Source organism: Vipera berus, assembly GCF_964194415.1.
Source record: "Vipera berus genome assembly, chromosome: 8".
NCBI lineage: Eukaryota > Metazoa > Chordata > Lepidosauria > Squamata > Viperidae > Vipera > Vipera berus.
This window is the reverse complement of record NC_138211.1, coordinates 9116579-9132615: the sequence shown is the minus strand read 5'-3', so window position 1 is coordinate 9132615 and position 16037 is coordinate 9116579. Positions and strand designations below refer to the sequence as shown.

At 45.2% G+C, this 16037-nt stretch overlaps 1 protein-coding gene across 1 annotated transcript; it reads left to right on the top strand.

Moving 5' to 3' along the window:
* Positions 1–479: 479 nt before the first annotated feature.
* Positions 480–15044, top strand: FOXRED1 (FAD dependent oxidoreductase domain containing 1). The gene is made up of 11 exons (XM_081333437.1): positions 480–637; positions 3237–3436; positions 4359–4469; positions 5297–5415; positions 6508–6602; positions 7621–7722; positions 9458–9531; positions 10826–10986; positions 12218–12347; positions 13387–13491; positions 14136–15044. The coding sequence occupies exons 1-11, from the start codon at positions 505–507 to the stop codon at positions 14388–14390; spliced, it is 1485 nt and encodes a 494-aa protein (XP_081189563.1). The 5' UTR covers positions 480–504; the 3' UTR covers positions 14391–15044.
* The last annotated feature ends 993 nt before the right edge of the window (positions 15045–16037 follow it).

The window sequence follows — 16037 nt, the reverse complement described above, 5'->3', positions numbered from 1 at the left end:
GGGGTGAGTGAAAACCCCGCGTTTTGTAAATCGAGACACGGGACGTTTACTCCAGGAAGGAAAGATGCTCCAAGACACGCCGGGCTTCCCTCTTGAATTATAGAGATAGAAACGATAGAGAGAGGGGAAAAGGATTGATAGGTTGGAAAAGGAAACGCGCGTGCGCGTGTGTGTGGGGGGGGAGCTTTGGACACGACAGCCTTTAAAGTGGCCTCCACCGGGGAGGAAGAGGCGGGGCTAATAGTTGAGATGCAGGGCGAAGAAGATCGGATTGGGCTATTCTCCCGAGACGTAGCGAGCGGGGCGGGGCTTAGGGAGGCCCTGGTGACGTCAGAGCGAGGAGCGACGTGGAATGGGCCGCTCGAGGGCGGGCTTGCGAGGTGGCCGCCGATTGGCCCTTGACCGGGGCGGAGGAAGGGGCGGTGCTTTTAAAAGTCGCTTCTTTTTTCCCCTCTGACGTCAGAGAGGCGCCGCGCAGCCCTGTCAAGAGGAGCCGAGCGCGCCATGCTCCGCCGAGGGAGCCCGCTGGCCGGTCTGCGCCCCTGGCTGGCGGCGCGGCCGCGGCTCTTCGCCAACCCGGAGGAGCCCCGGCGGCCTCTTCGGCTCAGCAGCGTCCGGGGCGGGGATTTCTTCCGAGGTAAGCCCGCGGCGGAGGAAAAGACGGCCCTTTCCTCCGCCAGGGGCCGCCCTGCAGCCTGTCCTACCTCTCCGGGCTGTTGTTCTCAGGGCGACCGAGAAGAAAGTCGGGGCATTCGTTGGCTGGTAGGTCATCCCAGCCTGGGGGTCCTTGGTGGGGCAGCTGAGCCCCCAGGCTGGGCTCTGCTGGGCTTCTTTGGGGATGGGGATGCTCTTCTGGTTCCCCCCCCCCCATTACAGAAAGCTCATCTTCGCTTATCCTATTTCAGGGCTCTTCAAACTTGGCCCTTTTATGACTTGTGGATCTCAACTCCCAGAATTCCTCAGCCAGCATGTCTTCTGGGAGTTGAAGTCCACAAGTCATAAAAGGGCCAGGTTTGAAGAGCCCTGTCCTATTTGGAGTCAGCAGAGCTCAGTTGACTTAACCGAGTGATTTATTGATACATATTTTTTCTTTTAATGACCCTCTAATCCCCTGGTGGCGAACCTATGGCACGCATGCCATCCGTGGCACGCAGAGCCTTTTCTGTGGGCACGCGTGCCATCACCCCAGAGGGATGCAGGGCAGGGCTGTTCCCCTCCCCCTCTCCATGCGCGCCTGACTAGTGGGAGCTGGAGAGGGCAGGGAAACCAAATCCAGCAGCGCTCTCTCTCTCTCTCTCTGCACTGGGATTCTGGGAGCAGCTGTGAGAGCTGGGGGGTGGGGGAGAGGGGAACCTATAAAAGGAGCAGATTTTGGCAGGAGAGAGGGAGAAAGAGCATGTGGCCTTTGGAAGCGACGATGCATTCGGGACAGTGAGCGGGTGTGAGTTTGGAGAAAGCAAGCGAAGCAACGTGAGTTTGGACTTTGGAGAAAGGGCGAGCGAGGAAATTAGTACGCACGTGTTTGGACTTTGGGAAGGCGAGCAAGGGAAGCAGCGGGAGTTTGGACTTTGGAGAAAATGCAAGAGAAGGGTGAATGAGTGAAGCAGAAAGCGCTTGGAGAAAGGAGATCCGCTAATGGCCCTTCACACACCTGTGGACTCCGGGGGAGGGGATGCCACGAGTGGCATGAGAGTCCATGTTACCTGTGCTACACTGCCCAGACCCCAGCTTGGTTTCAGCAGGCAGTGGCACATTCTCCTTACTGCACCGAGCGGCTGGGCCGGGCGAGGCGAACCATCGCCATGCCCAACCTGCCTGGTGGCGGGGAGTGCAGGCACCTGGCGTCCTGGGTGATTGTTTTGCCACGCAGGCTGACCACATTCTGAGTGCTTCCCTTTCACCCAGGACACCAGGTGCCAGGCACATGCCCAGGCAGGTTCGGCATGTCGCTGGTTCACCTCGCCCGGGCCAGCCACTTTGTGCAGTGAGCAGAATGTGCTGCTGCCTGCTGGGGTCTGGCTGGTGTAGCGCAGGTAACGCGGAATCTCATGCTGCTCGCAGCGTCCCCTCCCCCGGAGTCCATGGGTGTGTGAAGTGGGCGAGAGCCGATTTCCTTCAGGGGATGCCTGTTTTTCTCCCTCCTTCATTACAAATATCTTCCCGCCACTCTGCTCTCATGGCTGTGCAGCTCTTGTCCAGCAATTTACAGTGACCTTTCAAGCCATGGGAGGGAAGGAATGGACAATGGGAGGGAAGGGAGGAAGGGACAAAGAGGGAGGAGAGGAAGGAAGGGACAATGAGAAGGAAGAAAGGAAGGGACAATGGGAGGGAGGGAAGGCGCCCACCACAGTCCCACCCCCTCCACCAGAGACCCACGGATCCCCCCCACAGCCCCGACCGCACCCCCCAGAGGCGCCCCGCAACCTGAGTGTTGGCCATGCCCCCCCCCCCGGCCATTGACTTCGCTTGTCAAAAAGTTGCAAAAGGTGATCAATCACATGACCCTGGTTCACTGACCGTCATAAGTATGAATCAGTTGCCAAGCATCCGAATGTAAATCACATGACCCTGGGGATGCTGCAAAAGTCATATGTGTGAAAAATGATCATAAGTCACTTTTTTCAGTGCTGTTGTAACTTCGAACAGTCACTTAAGTGAATTGCTGTAAGTCGAGGACTACCTGTACTTTATCACTTTTTTCCTTGTTTTTTTTTGGTCAAGTTTTTGACACCTTGCTAGATGACTGGTGGTACTCGAATACTGCAGCCACGGCCACCCAGTCGGCTACACCCACTCAGTGGGCCACGCCCACCTGGCACCTGGCAATAAATAAGTGGGTTTGGGGTTGCAGTTTGGGCACTCGGTTTCTAAACGTTTCACCATCACTGCTCTAATCCCTTTTATTGGGGTGGAGTTGGGGCAACTGAATGGAACTGAGTGTTTACTGGCCTGACGCCCTTCCTGGTGCCAATGCAGAGTTCATAGCAGATATTTTCTTTTTGCGCCCAGATAGAGAAACATTTTTCACTGCCCAGGACTGAACTCTCAGCCTCCTGAATTGTGAGGTGAGTGTCTTTCTTTCTAGGCAGCTCTGACTGACTATTTGCTGTCAAATAAGTAAGCCTCAACTTTGTGAATGTGAGGTTATACAAGACTATAAGGATGTTAGTGACTGTTAGAATTCACAAAACACTGTATAACATGGCTGTCCTAGCTTAATTTTCTCCCTTTTTCAGAATTTAAGAAGCTGACCAATCTCCAGAACCTCAAAAGTGGCTTTAATTCCGTCCTTCCGGCAAGAGATCTCCCTCCTGAACAGGCCGATGTGGTGATTGTTGGCGGTGGGATAATAGGCTGGTCCATTGCCTACTGGCTGAAAGCAAAAGAATCACGCAGAAATGCCATTCAAGTATTGGTAATTGAGAGAGACAATACTGTGAGTTCTTATCTCCGTTCCTCTTAAACAAAAGAAACATGAGATTGAGTGTTATCAAAAGATGCAGTACTGTATTCAAGTTTATTGCTAAATTTTACTATTGGAAAGTAATTAGAGCAGAACTTTAGTGGTTGTTTGAAAAAAAATCCCTTTAGGATCAGCCAGCCTGGCAAGTTGGAGAAATTTGGGGAATTGTAGCTAAATCAAAAGGAGGTTCCAGGGTGCATTTGTGAGTCCCTGGCATCAGTGTTCAGTTTAACCTAGTGGGTCATTTTGGATCTGATATTGTTTCTCAGCTTGTTATGTTAAGTGTTGTAAGTATACAGTTGGGAGAGACTTTATTGGAAAAAGATAGGATAAAAATGTAATAAATAAATAAAATAATACAGTCAGTAAGGGGTAAAGTGCCACTTGATTAATTGGAATAAGTAATTCATTAAATTGCAAAACAGCGATATGTGCAAATTCAGTATTTATTTATTTATTTATTTATTTATTTATTTATTTATTTTAATCCCATTTATATCCCGCCCTTCTCCGAAGACTCAGGGCGGCTTACAAGCTTAGCAGTAGCCTTCATTCTATGTATATGCCTGCTTATTAGGGCTTTCACACACACCCCAAGCGGCATTATTACAAAGTCAGCTTAATTGCCCCCAACAATCTGGGTCCTCATTTTACCTACCTGGGAAGGATGGAAGGCTGAGTCAACCTTGAGCCTGGTGGGATGCGAACCTGCGCTAATTGCAGGCAGCTGGTGTTACTTAAGGAGGCATTAGCCCACTGCTCCACCAAGGCTCATTTTGTCCTACCAATGTTATTCCTCGTCTTTTTGCTACTATTTGTATGACTGAAGTACATTGGAAGAGAAGATTTAAGTATAGCTAAGTAATTCCTCGCTGTCTCTGTTGTTTTACTGCAGTATTCCAAAGCATCCACAGTTCTTTCTGTCGGAGGGATACGGCAACAATTTTCAGTGGAAGAAAATATCTGGATGAGCTCTTTCTCAGCAAACTTCTTGCGTTTAATCAATGTACGTTATGCTCTCTCTGGGTTTTTCGATAATTCAGGGACCTCACTTTTGGTTCTGTGGTTACTGTTTTGTTCTACTTGTCTCTGCCTTGCCACCTCGTCTCCCCATTGCATCCCCTGGTGGAGTATGCAGGTAATCTTAAAAGAGATAAATGAGGGAAGGTATTAGGTAGTTCAGGGCTCTTCAAACTTGGCCCTTTTATGACTTGTGGACTGAGGAATTCTGGGAGTTGAAGTCCACAAGTCATAAAAGGGCCAAGTCTGAACACCCCTGAGGTAGTTCCTTGGATATCGAGAATAATATGCCCGAATCTTTTAAGGAAGAAATAATAAATGTTGCCTCCTGTTAGATATGTTGCTAAGAGATAAGGCTTGCTTAGGTATTTATATGTATTATACTCTGTATTATACTTGCAAGCATTTCCATCAGGTGTTTGTTAGCTATATTCACTGTTATCAAATGTGTGATGTGAACTTGTGAAATAGCCTTAATCAATCCCTGATTTCTCTCTATCTCATGGGAAGCTCACCTTGGGCTCTCTTGTATGAATACAAACCACATCAAAGAACGTCCTTTTGATATGAAAAAGAAGTATAAATCATGGGTTTTGTGCCCCAAATACCTATTATTATTTATAAATATTAAAAAAAACCTATGAAAAGTAATATAGATAAGTATGTAATTTGTGATTTCGCCCCATTTTGAGCTCCAAGCAAAATATACAGTTTTTAAACATAAACTGTTATTTGCCTTGTGTGATATTTAGTGTTCATGGGAAGGCACCCTCTTACTAATTTCCACTCTATCCCTTTCTTTGTTCATTCCAGGATCATCTTGGTGTTGTTGGAGAACCACCCATTGATATTCAGTTTAATCACTCAGGTTACCTCTTTCTGGCTACAGAGAACGAAGCTGCTGTTTTGGAGGAGAATGTAAACATCCAAAGGTTGAGATCTTTTGAGTTTCTGGTTGAATGGAGAAGGGTGCTGACCCAGGTCATGAATAACAACTTCTTTTTAACCACATTTTGCTGTAAAGCCACAGTGGTTGTCTCCTTAGGTTACTCAGGTTACCTTTTTCACATTAATACACATTTTTCTGTTCATTTGCTGTGAATCCAAGAAAACCGGGTGTTACTTAAATTAATAAGACAGAGCAGAGAATAAAAGAATAAGCAATAAAAAGGGAAAACAAAGAAAAACAACAAGAAATTATATCTGGAACCTCGTATATACAGACACATACACACAAAAATAACTCTTGATTAAAGATGAGGGTGCTTTGGTTTCAAAATCTCTGTGATACTTAGCATAGTGACCTGATTCATGTATGAAAGGCCCTAAAGGGGCTTGTTTGATTTTGATTTGTGAGCTAAGTGATAGTTAAGCAAACCATAATTTGTCCTCAGCATTTATTGTTTGACCAAATTCTAAAGCAGGGGTCTTCAAACATGGCCCTTTTATGACTTGTGGACTTCAACTCCCAGAATTCCTCCCAAAGCTGGCTGAGGAATTCTGGGAGTTGAAGTCCACAAGTCATAAAAGGGCCAAGTTTGAAGACCCCTGTTCTAAAGGATAAGATTGGACTTAAATTCTCTACAAGTAGCTTCTTTTTCAACCAAACCCATCTTTCTCCCTGGGGGAAAAATTATTAGGAAAGCAACAATGGGATATTAGGCATGATAAAATAATAGAAGCAGGAAACCAGCCTCTTGTGGGACAGATGTGACATGAGGAGACTCAAATAAGTTCCTTGATTCTTGACCTGCCAGACCGTAACAGCGAACCTGTTGATCCCCCATAGTTTAATGAGATTACATGGCTGGCTTAACAAGTAAAAATGATGGACCTTTGATCTGCCCAATTGTACATTTTGGAGACGAGCCTTTTCTGTCTTGTGGATTTTCAGTAGAACCTCTTATTTGGGTTTCTTTTTTTTACTGATCTCATTGATTAAACATTAATATTTTTAGTAGTCTTGAGTTCCTAAGGGTTGTAATGAATGTTATCTAATTTTTTTTTATTTTGTCCTTTATTAGAAAGGAAGGAGTAGCTGTCTCTCTCTTCTCACCGGCACAATTGAAAAAGAAATTTCCGTGGCTGAACACTGATGGCGTAGCTCTGGCTTCTTACGGTACCAACTGCTAACTTTGTGTATCTCCTAAAGCCAAATGACAGCATCACTATTCTGCCTAAACAACTGAAGGCCAAAAACAATTATCCTGTTTTATAGGCTGAAATCACTTGGAATCCCAAATTGGAAAGCTGGTTTTCTTTGCCTGTTTGCAGCTTGATACCGGTAGTAGTTCTTCAGTTTTTCAATTTCCAGTTCAGCTGATCCGAGAAGAAGGACAAACATTCAAACCCTGCAGAATAAGAACATCGGGGACATGGATTTTTTTTTTATACTAAATTTGTCAATGGGTCATCAAAGGACTTTGAATTTGTTTTTTGGTGTGTTTTTTTTTTGGTCATGCATCTAGCAAAAAGATCAAAACCCACTTCTCAAACGACGCATGCTGCTGACCAAATTAATATTTGGTACCTCCTAATAAGGGACGCGGTGGCTCAGTGGGTTAGGACGCTGAGCTTGTCGATCAGAAGGTCGGCAGTTTGGCGGGTCGAATCCCGAGTGCCGCGTAGCAGAGTGAGCGCCTGTTACTCGTCCCAGCTTCTGCCAACCTAGCAGTTTGAAAGCACGTAAAAAATGCAAGTAGAAAAATAGGGACCACTACGGTGGGAAGGTAACAGCGCTCCGTGCGCCTTTGGCGTCTAGTCATGCCAGCCACATGACCACGGAGACGTCCTCGGACAAGCGCTGGCTCTTCGGCTTTGAAACGGAGATGAGCACCGGCCCCTAGAGTCGGAAACGACTAGCACGCATGTGCGGGGAAACTTTTACCTTACCTTTACCTTTACCTCCTAATAACCCATAAGGTTATCTCAAACATGATTATTGAGCAAAGCACAATGGGCTGGATTCATTCATAAATTTCAGTGCTTGTGGTCGGTCTAATTCCAATCAGTTAAATTTTGTTGCAGCTTAGAATTCTTGTCAAGTTGGCCTTAAGTCTAATTTGCTCTGAATGTTTAAATGCCAAGGCTTGTATTCCTAGCATTTTTCTTGTATTCTCTCCTGACTTTTCCTTCAGGCTTGGAAAATGAGGGCTGGTTTGATCCCTGGATTCTTCTCAATGCCTTCAAGAGGAAAGCCATCTCTATGGGCACGGTCCAGTATAATGGAGAAGTGACGTGTAAGCATTTTTCTTTGTGCTTCCTGCTGTAGCTAACACATAGCTTTGTTGCCAACTAAAATATGTTCTGGGGTACAATAGCTGGAACTGAATCAGTAAGAGTCTAATGGTTTGAATCAAAACAGGATTCTCTATACTGGAGTCATTACTGTGGAGGAAAAAAGAAATCTTCAGAATCAGTTTTGGAGCTTTGCCCCATTTTACAACCTTTCTTGCCACAGCTGTTAAGTGAGTCACTGCAGCTGTTAAGTTAGTAACACAATTGTCAAGTGTCTGGCTTCCCCATTGACTTAGCTCAGGGGTAGGCAACCTTGGCTCAGGAATTCCCGATACTCCCATGTAACACCTCTACTCCGCGAGCTGCATTGGCTTCCGGTTGCCCTCCGGGTGAGATTCAAGGTGCTGGTGATGACCTATAAAGCCCTGAATGGCTTGGGTCCTGGATATCTGAGGGAGCACCTGCTGCCAGCATCAAGCTCCCTTCGTCCTGTGCGCTCCCACAGGGAGGGCCTTCTCAGGGTGCCGCCGGTTAAAGACTGCCGGCGGATAACACCCAGGGGGAGGGCCTTCTCAGTGGGTGCGCCTGCCCTCTGGAACCAGCTGCCCGTGGAGCTTAGGACTGCCCCCGACCTTCGTTCCTTTCGCCGGGACCTGAAGACCTGGCTCTTCGAGCTTTCCGGCCCAGGCTGAGAATTTTAATTGGGGTTTTTATTTATTTTTAGGGAATGATTTAATCTTTTTAAATTGTTTTTAACTTTTGTATTGATCTTTGTTTTAAATACCCTGTAAACCGCCCTGAGTCCTTCGGGAAAGGGCGGTATATAAATCCAATAAATCCAATAAAATAAATTCTGGGAGTTGAAGTCCACGAGTCACAAAAGAGCCAAGGTTGCCTACCCCTGACTTAGCTTGTCACATGTGATCACATGACCCCCGGACACTGCAACCATCATAAATACATGCCAGTTACCAAATGTCTGAATTTTGATCACATGACCATGGGGTCCCAGTTGTGAACATGAAAAATGGTTGTAAGTCGCTTTTTTCAGTCCTGTTGTAATGTAGAATGCTCACTAAATGTATGGTTGTAAGTTGAGGACTACCTATATTAGGAGTCCTATATCCTTCTCTGCTCCATACTATCAGGCAGTATTTTATCAATTTGGGGGGGGAGGAAGAGAAGAATTTCACACTTTCCATGATTCCAGGTATTAGGTAACATTTGAGCAGCTCTATGAAAGCCTAATTATTCTGCGTCTTCCCATGGAAGTGTTTTTTTTCCAGCCTGGCACCATTATTGGAGTTTTAATCTAAACGTATCTGGAGATAATCAGTATGCAACAGATAATTAAAATTTCCTAAGGCACTTTGCCAAGTTGCAGCCATTTAGTTAGGAAGGAGAGAAACTTGAAAACATCCTAAGACCCACATTCAGTGTCGGCACTATTATAATTCATCCTAACCTCCACCCCATCCTAAAAACTTTTTACCTAGGCAATTCAGTAGCATTGATTTGAGAAAATTTTATTCTTAAAAAAAAAATAATATTTGTAAGAGGAGCATTTTAGGATTCAGATCATGCTATAAAACACTGATAGAATGGGTGGTATGTTTTAAATAAATACATTGCAAGCAGCAAGGAAGGTTTTTTTCTTTTAAAAGTCTTTATGTTTCAGGAATGACTCAATGGCAGCTGCTTTTACCATCTCCTCCATCTTTTTCGCCTCTCCTACAGCTTTCGACTTGAGTTTTTATGCAACGAAGAGTAACATTCAGTGTCATAAAGCCTCGCGTATTAGAGCTGTTAATGTGAGTCATTATTTTAAGGCTTGGTTGCGCCTCTCACGAATGACAAAATCATGTGTTTTCTGCTCTCGTCTTGGATGCATTCTTCACCAATGGCCCAGGGTAACAAGACGGGAAGCATTTTAAAAGTGGACACTGTAACGAAGCAGTGCAGGTAGTCCCCGACTTCCGGCCATTCGTTTGGTTTGAAGTCATAATGGCACTGAACGAAACTGGCTTAGGCCCGCTTTTCACTTATAACCATTGCAGCATCCCCACAATCACAATTTGGACGCTTGGCAACTGGTTCCTATTTATGATGCTTTGCAGTGTCCCAGGGTCATGTGATCCCCTTTGGCGACCTTCTGCCAAACACAGTCAATGGGGAAGTCAGATTCACTGAGCAACTGGGTTGCTAACTTAATAGATGCAGTGATTCACTTAACAACTGTGACAAGAGAGCTTGTAAAACAGGGCAAAAAAAAAGTTGTAAATGGGGGCAAAACCCAGCTAACACCTGTCTGGCTTAGCCACAGAACTTTTGGGCACAGTTGTGTTTGTAAGTCAAGGGCTACCTGTAGTCTGTTTAGTGCTGCTGATAAAATTATAATTGAAGCGGCACCAAGATGGGTTAAATTTGTATCCTCATCGATTGACTGATTGACTTTTGGAAATTGGAAGGCCACCCCGCTCATATTACCTTGGGCAGCTTACAATCTTACAAACCAGTGCATGTATGTTTCTGGGTATGCATGTGTGTATGTAGATCGACAGCTAAAGCTACAGCTACCGACAGATGAGACTAGAATAACAAACACCAGGGCCCAATGCCTGGAGGAAGAGCTAGGAGGTTCATTCAGGTGGGATGGTTTCTGGAGAGCAGTCCTGAAGGGCTCCAGAGATTTATTTTGAACTCTCTTGAGACATGGTGCATAAGCTCACATGGTGCAATAAGATTGTGTGTTTGTGAGTAGGATTCACTGGATTAGGGATTTTCTTCTCTCTTGTTTTCACTGTGAATCGTGTTGTGTGGGGGAGGGTGCACGAAGGGAGGCTCAGTCAATCTCATTGCACACATGTTGTACTTTGACAATAAAGGCTGATTTGATTTGATTTGATGAAAGGGAGGAGGGAAGACGGCAAGGGAAGTCCAACACGAAGCGTCGGCTTTTTTACTAGTTGTAGAGCAAATGCTTCATCTGTTCTTCCCTTCTTGCTTTCTCATTCCTGTTGGGAGCGGTATCAGCTTGTTAGTGGACCATCTAACTGCTTAGTATAAACTTACCAAACTGCTCTTTGGTTGTCCTTAATCTTCTAGGTCCAGTTGCCCGAAAGTATTGAACGTGCCAAGGTAGAGTGTGCTATCGTGGTAAATGCGGCAGGAGCCTGGTCAGGCCGAGTGGCCGAGATGGCTGGCATTGGGGTTCAGTCCGAAAGCATCCTATCGGGGGTCAGGTTACCAGTAGAACCTAAGAAAAGGTGAGGTTAAGTTCCATACCTGCACAGCATGCATTTCTTTCACCCAAAGAGCAAAACCTGGTTTATTAACATTGCTTGAACTGAGCTGTTGAGGTTTCTAAATTGGGATTTCTGGCATGGCGTATTGTGTGAATCCAGCCATCCAATTACAGGTAGTCCTCAGCTTGTGACCCAAATTTCTGTTGTGAAGTGAGACATTTGCTAAGTGAGTTTTTCCCCATCACAACCTTTCTTGCCTCCGTTGTTATAGGGAATCGCCGCAGTTGATAAGTTAGTAACACGGTTGTTAAGGAAATCTAGCCTCCCCATTGACTTTGCTTGCCAGAAGGAAGCAAAAGGCGATCACATGACCTTGGGACACTGCAACCGTCGTAAATATGACTCGGTTGCCCAGCATCTGAATTTGGACCACATGATTACGGGGATGCTGCAAAGGTCGTAACTCTGAAAAATGGTCATAAGTCACTTTTTTCAGTGCTGTTGTAATTTTGGTCACTCAATGAACTGTTGTAAGTTGAGGATTTATCTGTATTGTTCCATGCCTTTGGCAGTGTGTTTCAAATTGGGAGTTTAAGGATTGCAGTTTCTATCACATTTCTCAGCTATTACTCAGGATACGTTTTAATTTCCTTCTTTAGCTAAATAGCTTATCATCTTTGGCTTCCACTCTCTTAAATATGCTGTGGATCGTTCCTAAAATGGATGGCTTGCCTACAACTCATTTTACAGTACCTACTGACCTTTTCATGCCTCTCTCTGCCCAGGTTTAATCCCTGGCCTTTGAAATTGAAAAGATCTAAGGATGCAGTGCCAGGAAAGTAGTCTTTGAGAGAAGAGCTAGCAGAAAGTTGCAACCAGCTGGACTAAACTGTACCAGAATAGACAAACGCAAAACTGTTGGTTCAAGGCAGCTTCATATATTACCAACAAGTCAGATGATACCCAGTGTCTTCCTTAGCATGTGTATCTTGCGGTATTAATGAGCCATGGTGGTGCGACCCTTCCGAGGTTGTTAAAATGAGGACCCAGATTGTTGTGGGTCAATAGGCTGACTCTGTAAACCACTTAGAGAGGGCTGTAAAGCGAAATGAAGCGGTATCTAAGTCTAAGTGCTACTGCTGTTACCTCTTTTACATCTGTTGGTTTCTCTTTTTGCTCCCCTTTTAGCTCATAAAGCAAATAGGTTGGTATGAAATATGGCAAAAACATCTCTCTATCCCTTCACTCCTAGGTATGTCTACGTTTGGCACTGCCCTGAGGGACCCGGCTTGGAGTGCCCATTGCTCATTGACACTACTGGAGCGTATTTCCGAAGAGAAGGTTTGGGTGGCAACTATCTCGGAGGCTTAAGCCCAACAGAAGTGAGTTTATCCGTTTTCTACCAGGTTGGAAGGCTTCTGCAGAGCCAAAGTGACAGGTTTATCAGTTCTAGCAAGAAGCGAGACGTGCCTAAAGCCCTTCATCTTCTGAAGTGCTCGGATTTCCACCCAATTTTATAATAAACACTTTCATGATAGTGGCAATTCTGATCCTAGGTATCAGGTGAATGCCAGAAAACCACGCAGGAACTATTGTGTTTGAGCAGGAATTTAAATCCAAGCTCAATCAATCAATCAATCAATCAATCAATCAATCAATCAGAATAGAGTTGGAAGGGACCTTGGAGGTCTTCTAGTCCAGCCCCCTGCTTAAGCAGGAGACCTTATACCGTTTCAGGCATCTGACTGTCCATCCTGATCAAAAAGGTCCAAGATGGCCATAAAAGTGTCACGGAAGCACCACCCCTTTTATTGCCCTCTGCCTGCAACATCTGGCTTTGATTCCCCAACCACCCATGCCCCAGGCCATGTCCTCCTCTTCTCCAGCCTGGGTCCTCCATCTGACTGAAACTGAGGGACCTCCCCACATCTTTGGGCTCCTCATCAGCACTCCACTACTTTCTCCAAACACTCCCCAGCTGCTTGTTCCTTGCCCTCTACGCCAGTCACTTTGGACCCTGCTTTGCTAGCGTCCCGATCCTTCCTCGCCCGCAGCAGCCTGACCAAGGCTGAGCTCCTCCAGGGAGGCAGCCTGACCAAGCAGCTCTTTTGTCTTGAGCCCAATACTGTTCCGAATTTCAACTTGAACTGTAAATAGCATTCCTGAGCAACTGGTATGTATACGTAACGGTTGGAGCATCCCGGAGTCCTTTCCGGCTGGCTTCCGGCAAGCCAAATCAAGGGGGAGGGGAATCCAGATTCGCTTAAGAACCGTTAGCAAAAAAAAAGGTTGCAAAATTGGGCGAGTCTTACTTAATGGCCACCGCGCTTAGCAACAGAGATTCTGGTCCCAATTGTGGCTGTGAGTAGAGGACTATCTGCACTATTTGATAGAGCCATAATGTCTGCCTTTACTTTTCAGACAGAAGAGCCAGATACTGAAAATTTGGATGTAGACCATGAGTTTTTCCAGGAAAAGGTCTGGCCTAAGCTCGCCCACCGAGTGCCATGCTTTGAATCTCTGAAGGTAAGACACTGATTAAGTCATGAGAAAAACCGAGAAGTTAATACCTTATCTTAAATTTCCGTACAACAGTTCACCCAAGCACACCATAAGAGACACAATAGTCATTTCGTATCTTAAGACATTTTGAGCTGGGCTTAATATATCTTTTAGATCAGCGTGCCCTGGCTGAGGAATTCTGGGAGTTGAGGTCCACAAGTCATAAAAGGGCCAGGTTTGAAGACCCCTGGTCTAGATTATCCAGCACAGCTGAAGGCTTATCTGCTGGTTGTATCAATTTAAAGTCAAGATTCTAGAACCTGAATTCAGTGGTTCTTACTGGATCATCCAGACGTCTCATTCCTTGGATTTCAGCGTTTGGAAACTGACCCTTCTTTGTTATTCTTCTCCTCCATTTGTGTCTCCTATTTAAGCTTGTTTGCACTTGGGAGCAGCTAGTTAGGATTGAATTCCTAACCTAAGTATTCTGTTGACCTGACTTGGATTAGCCCAGCCAACCAATTGCTTAAGAAACTAGCTCGCCCTGGGGGGGGGGGAGGTTCGTGGGGGGGAGTGGCTTTTATATTCTTTTACCCTTCAGACTTGTCTCTAAATGCGTTGTACATCATGTGCAGGACTAACGGGAATTTGATCTCTATCTCTGGCAGGTAAAAGGTTCCTGGGCTGGTTACTATGACTACAATACGTTTGATCAGAATCCTGTGATTGGCAAGCACCCACAAGTGTCCAACATCTTGTTTGCTTCGGGTTTCAGTGGGCATGGGTTACAGCACGCCCCAGCAGTGGGACAAGCCGTAGCTGAGCTCATTCTGGACTTGAAATATAAGTCCATCAACCTGGAGAGATTCTCCTTCAATAGGCTTGTCAGAGACGAGAAGCTTCTTGAGAGAAACATAGTCTAAAGTCGTCCAAGTTGGGATCCATTTTAAGAGTGAGTTTTAGTTGTTTATTCTCCCCTCCTCTTCACGCTCAGGCCTAGTCATTATATGCTCAGCTGGCCGCACAAGGAAGTTGCTATGGGCGCGATACTGCACAGCTGCAGTTCATTTGAATGAGTGTTTTGTGCAGAATAACTCGGAAGAGTAACTGGAGAGTTGGGTGCGTTGCTGCTATGATCAAAGCACGCGGAACCTGAAACCAAAGAGGACACTTGTTGAGGGTTAGGGTTTTTCCCTCCTCAGTTGTACTTCTTTTGCTCTCCTTTGTCATTTCTCCCGTGCATCAGAGCTTGGACGTTTCTCTTTCAGCAGAGGAATTTTGAGAAAGAGGAAGGAGGTGACAAAGGATCCGTTGTTGTCCCTTTTTACCTCTTGCTCCACTGTTTGGCCTGTTAGGACTCTGGCCTCTGCTTAGGTCAGCTTTAGAGAAAGAGGAAGTGCAGTAGTTTATTCTAGATCATTTGTAGGATTGTGGCTGAACTAGGCCGCTTCTTAAAGTCCCTCCTTCAAGTCAAAATTTAGACTTAAGAATAGGATCTTCTGGACTGAAATAGACATTTACTGAGGATAAAGCTTTACTTGCAGCCATAAATCAGCTAGGTTCCTCTAGACCAGCGTTTCCCAACCTTAGGAACTTGAAGATGCGTGGACTTCAACTCCCAGAATTCCCCAGCCAGCATAGCTGGCTGGGGAATTCTGGGAGTTGAAGTCCACGCATCTTCAAGTTCCTAAGGTTGGGAAACGCTGCTCTAGACCAGGGGTAGGCAACCTCGGCTCTTTTATGACTCATGGACTTCAGCTCCCAGAATTCCTGAGTCAGTTGACTCAGGAATTCTGGGAGTTGAAGTCCATGAGTCATAAAAGAGCCGAGGTTGCCTACCCCTGCTCTAGACAGTGTTTCTCGAAATGTTAAGATGGGTGGACTTCAATTCCCAGAATTCTAAGAGTTGCAGTCTACCCGTTTTATTAATTACCAGGTTTGAAAAACACTAAGCTTTCCCTCCCCTAGTTTATCCCCAGAACCTGATATCCAGAAATATACTGAATCTATAGGAAATCTTAATTTGTTCTTCCAACTGAAAGTTATTCCTAAGAAATCTACTTCAATCCCCTTACAAAGTACCTCATTTGATTTTTTAATGAAGTTTTGGAGCAGGACTACAATTGGGACATACAGCGTGAGGTACAGAGAAAGTGCATCAGCATTTCCTTCCAACATACGTGGATCATGTACTGTAAAACATGTTGATTTTAGACATAGACCCGGGAACCTTAACTCTACAGAATAGAGTATTGATCTACTGAGCTAAGAGCATCACGGTGCAAATATTTTTTAACAACATTGACAGCGTAAGCCAATAAAACAAATTATTTCCAAATGTACATAAAATGTTTCCAAATGTATACAAATTATGACTTGCAATATTTATTGTATAAATAATATTTTGCCATATTTAAATGATATACTGGTAGTGGATATCACAACCAAAGGGAATTGGGGTCGGTAATTTTTTGATACCTTTTTAAACTTTTTTCTTATCATGTACCGAACTGATAAATATCTCCATGGGCCCTGAAGAAAGACTCCCAGTTTTTTGTCCGAGGAAGATT

Coding starts and splice junctions, on each gene's coding strand:
- FOXRED1 (XM_081333437.1), top strand. CDS start 505: ATGCTCCGCCGAGGGAGCCCGCTGGCCGGTCTGCGCCCCTGGCTGGCG. Junction 6,603..7,620: donor CGTAGCTCTGGCTTCTTACG/GTACCAACTGCT, acceptor CTTTTCCTTCAG/GCTTGGAAAATGAGGGCTGG. Junction 10,987..12,217: donor CCAGTAGAACCTAAGAAAAG/GTGAGGTTAAGT, acceptor CTTCACTCCTAG/GTATGTCTACGTTTGGCACT.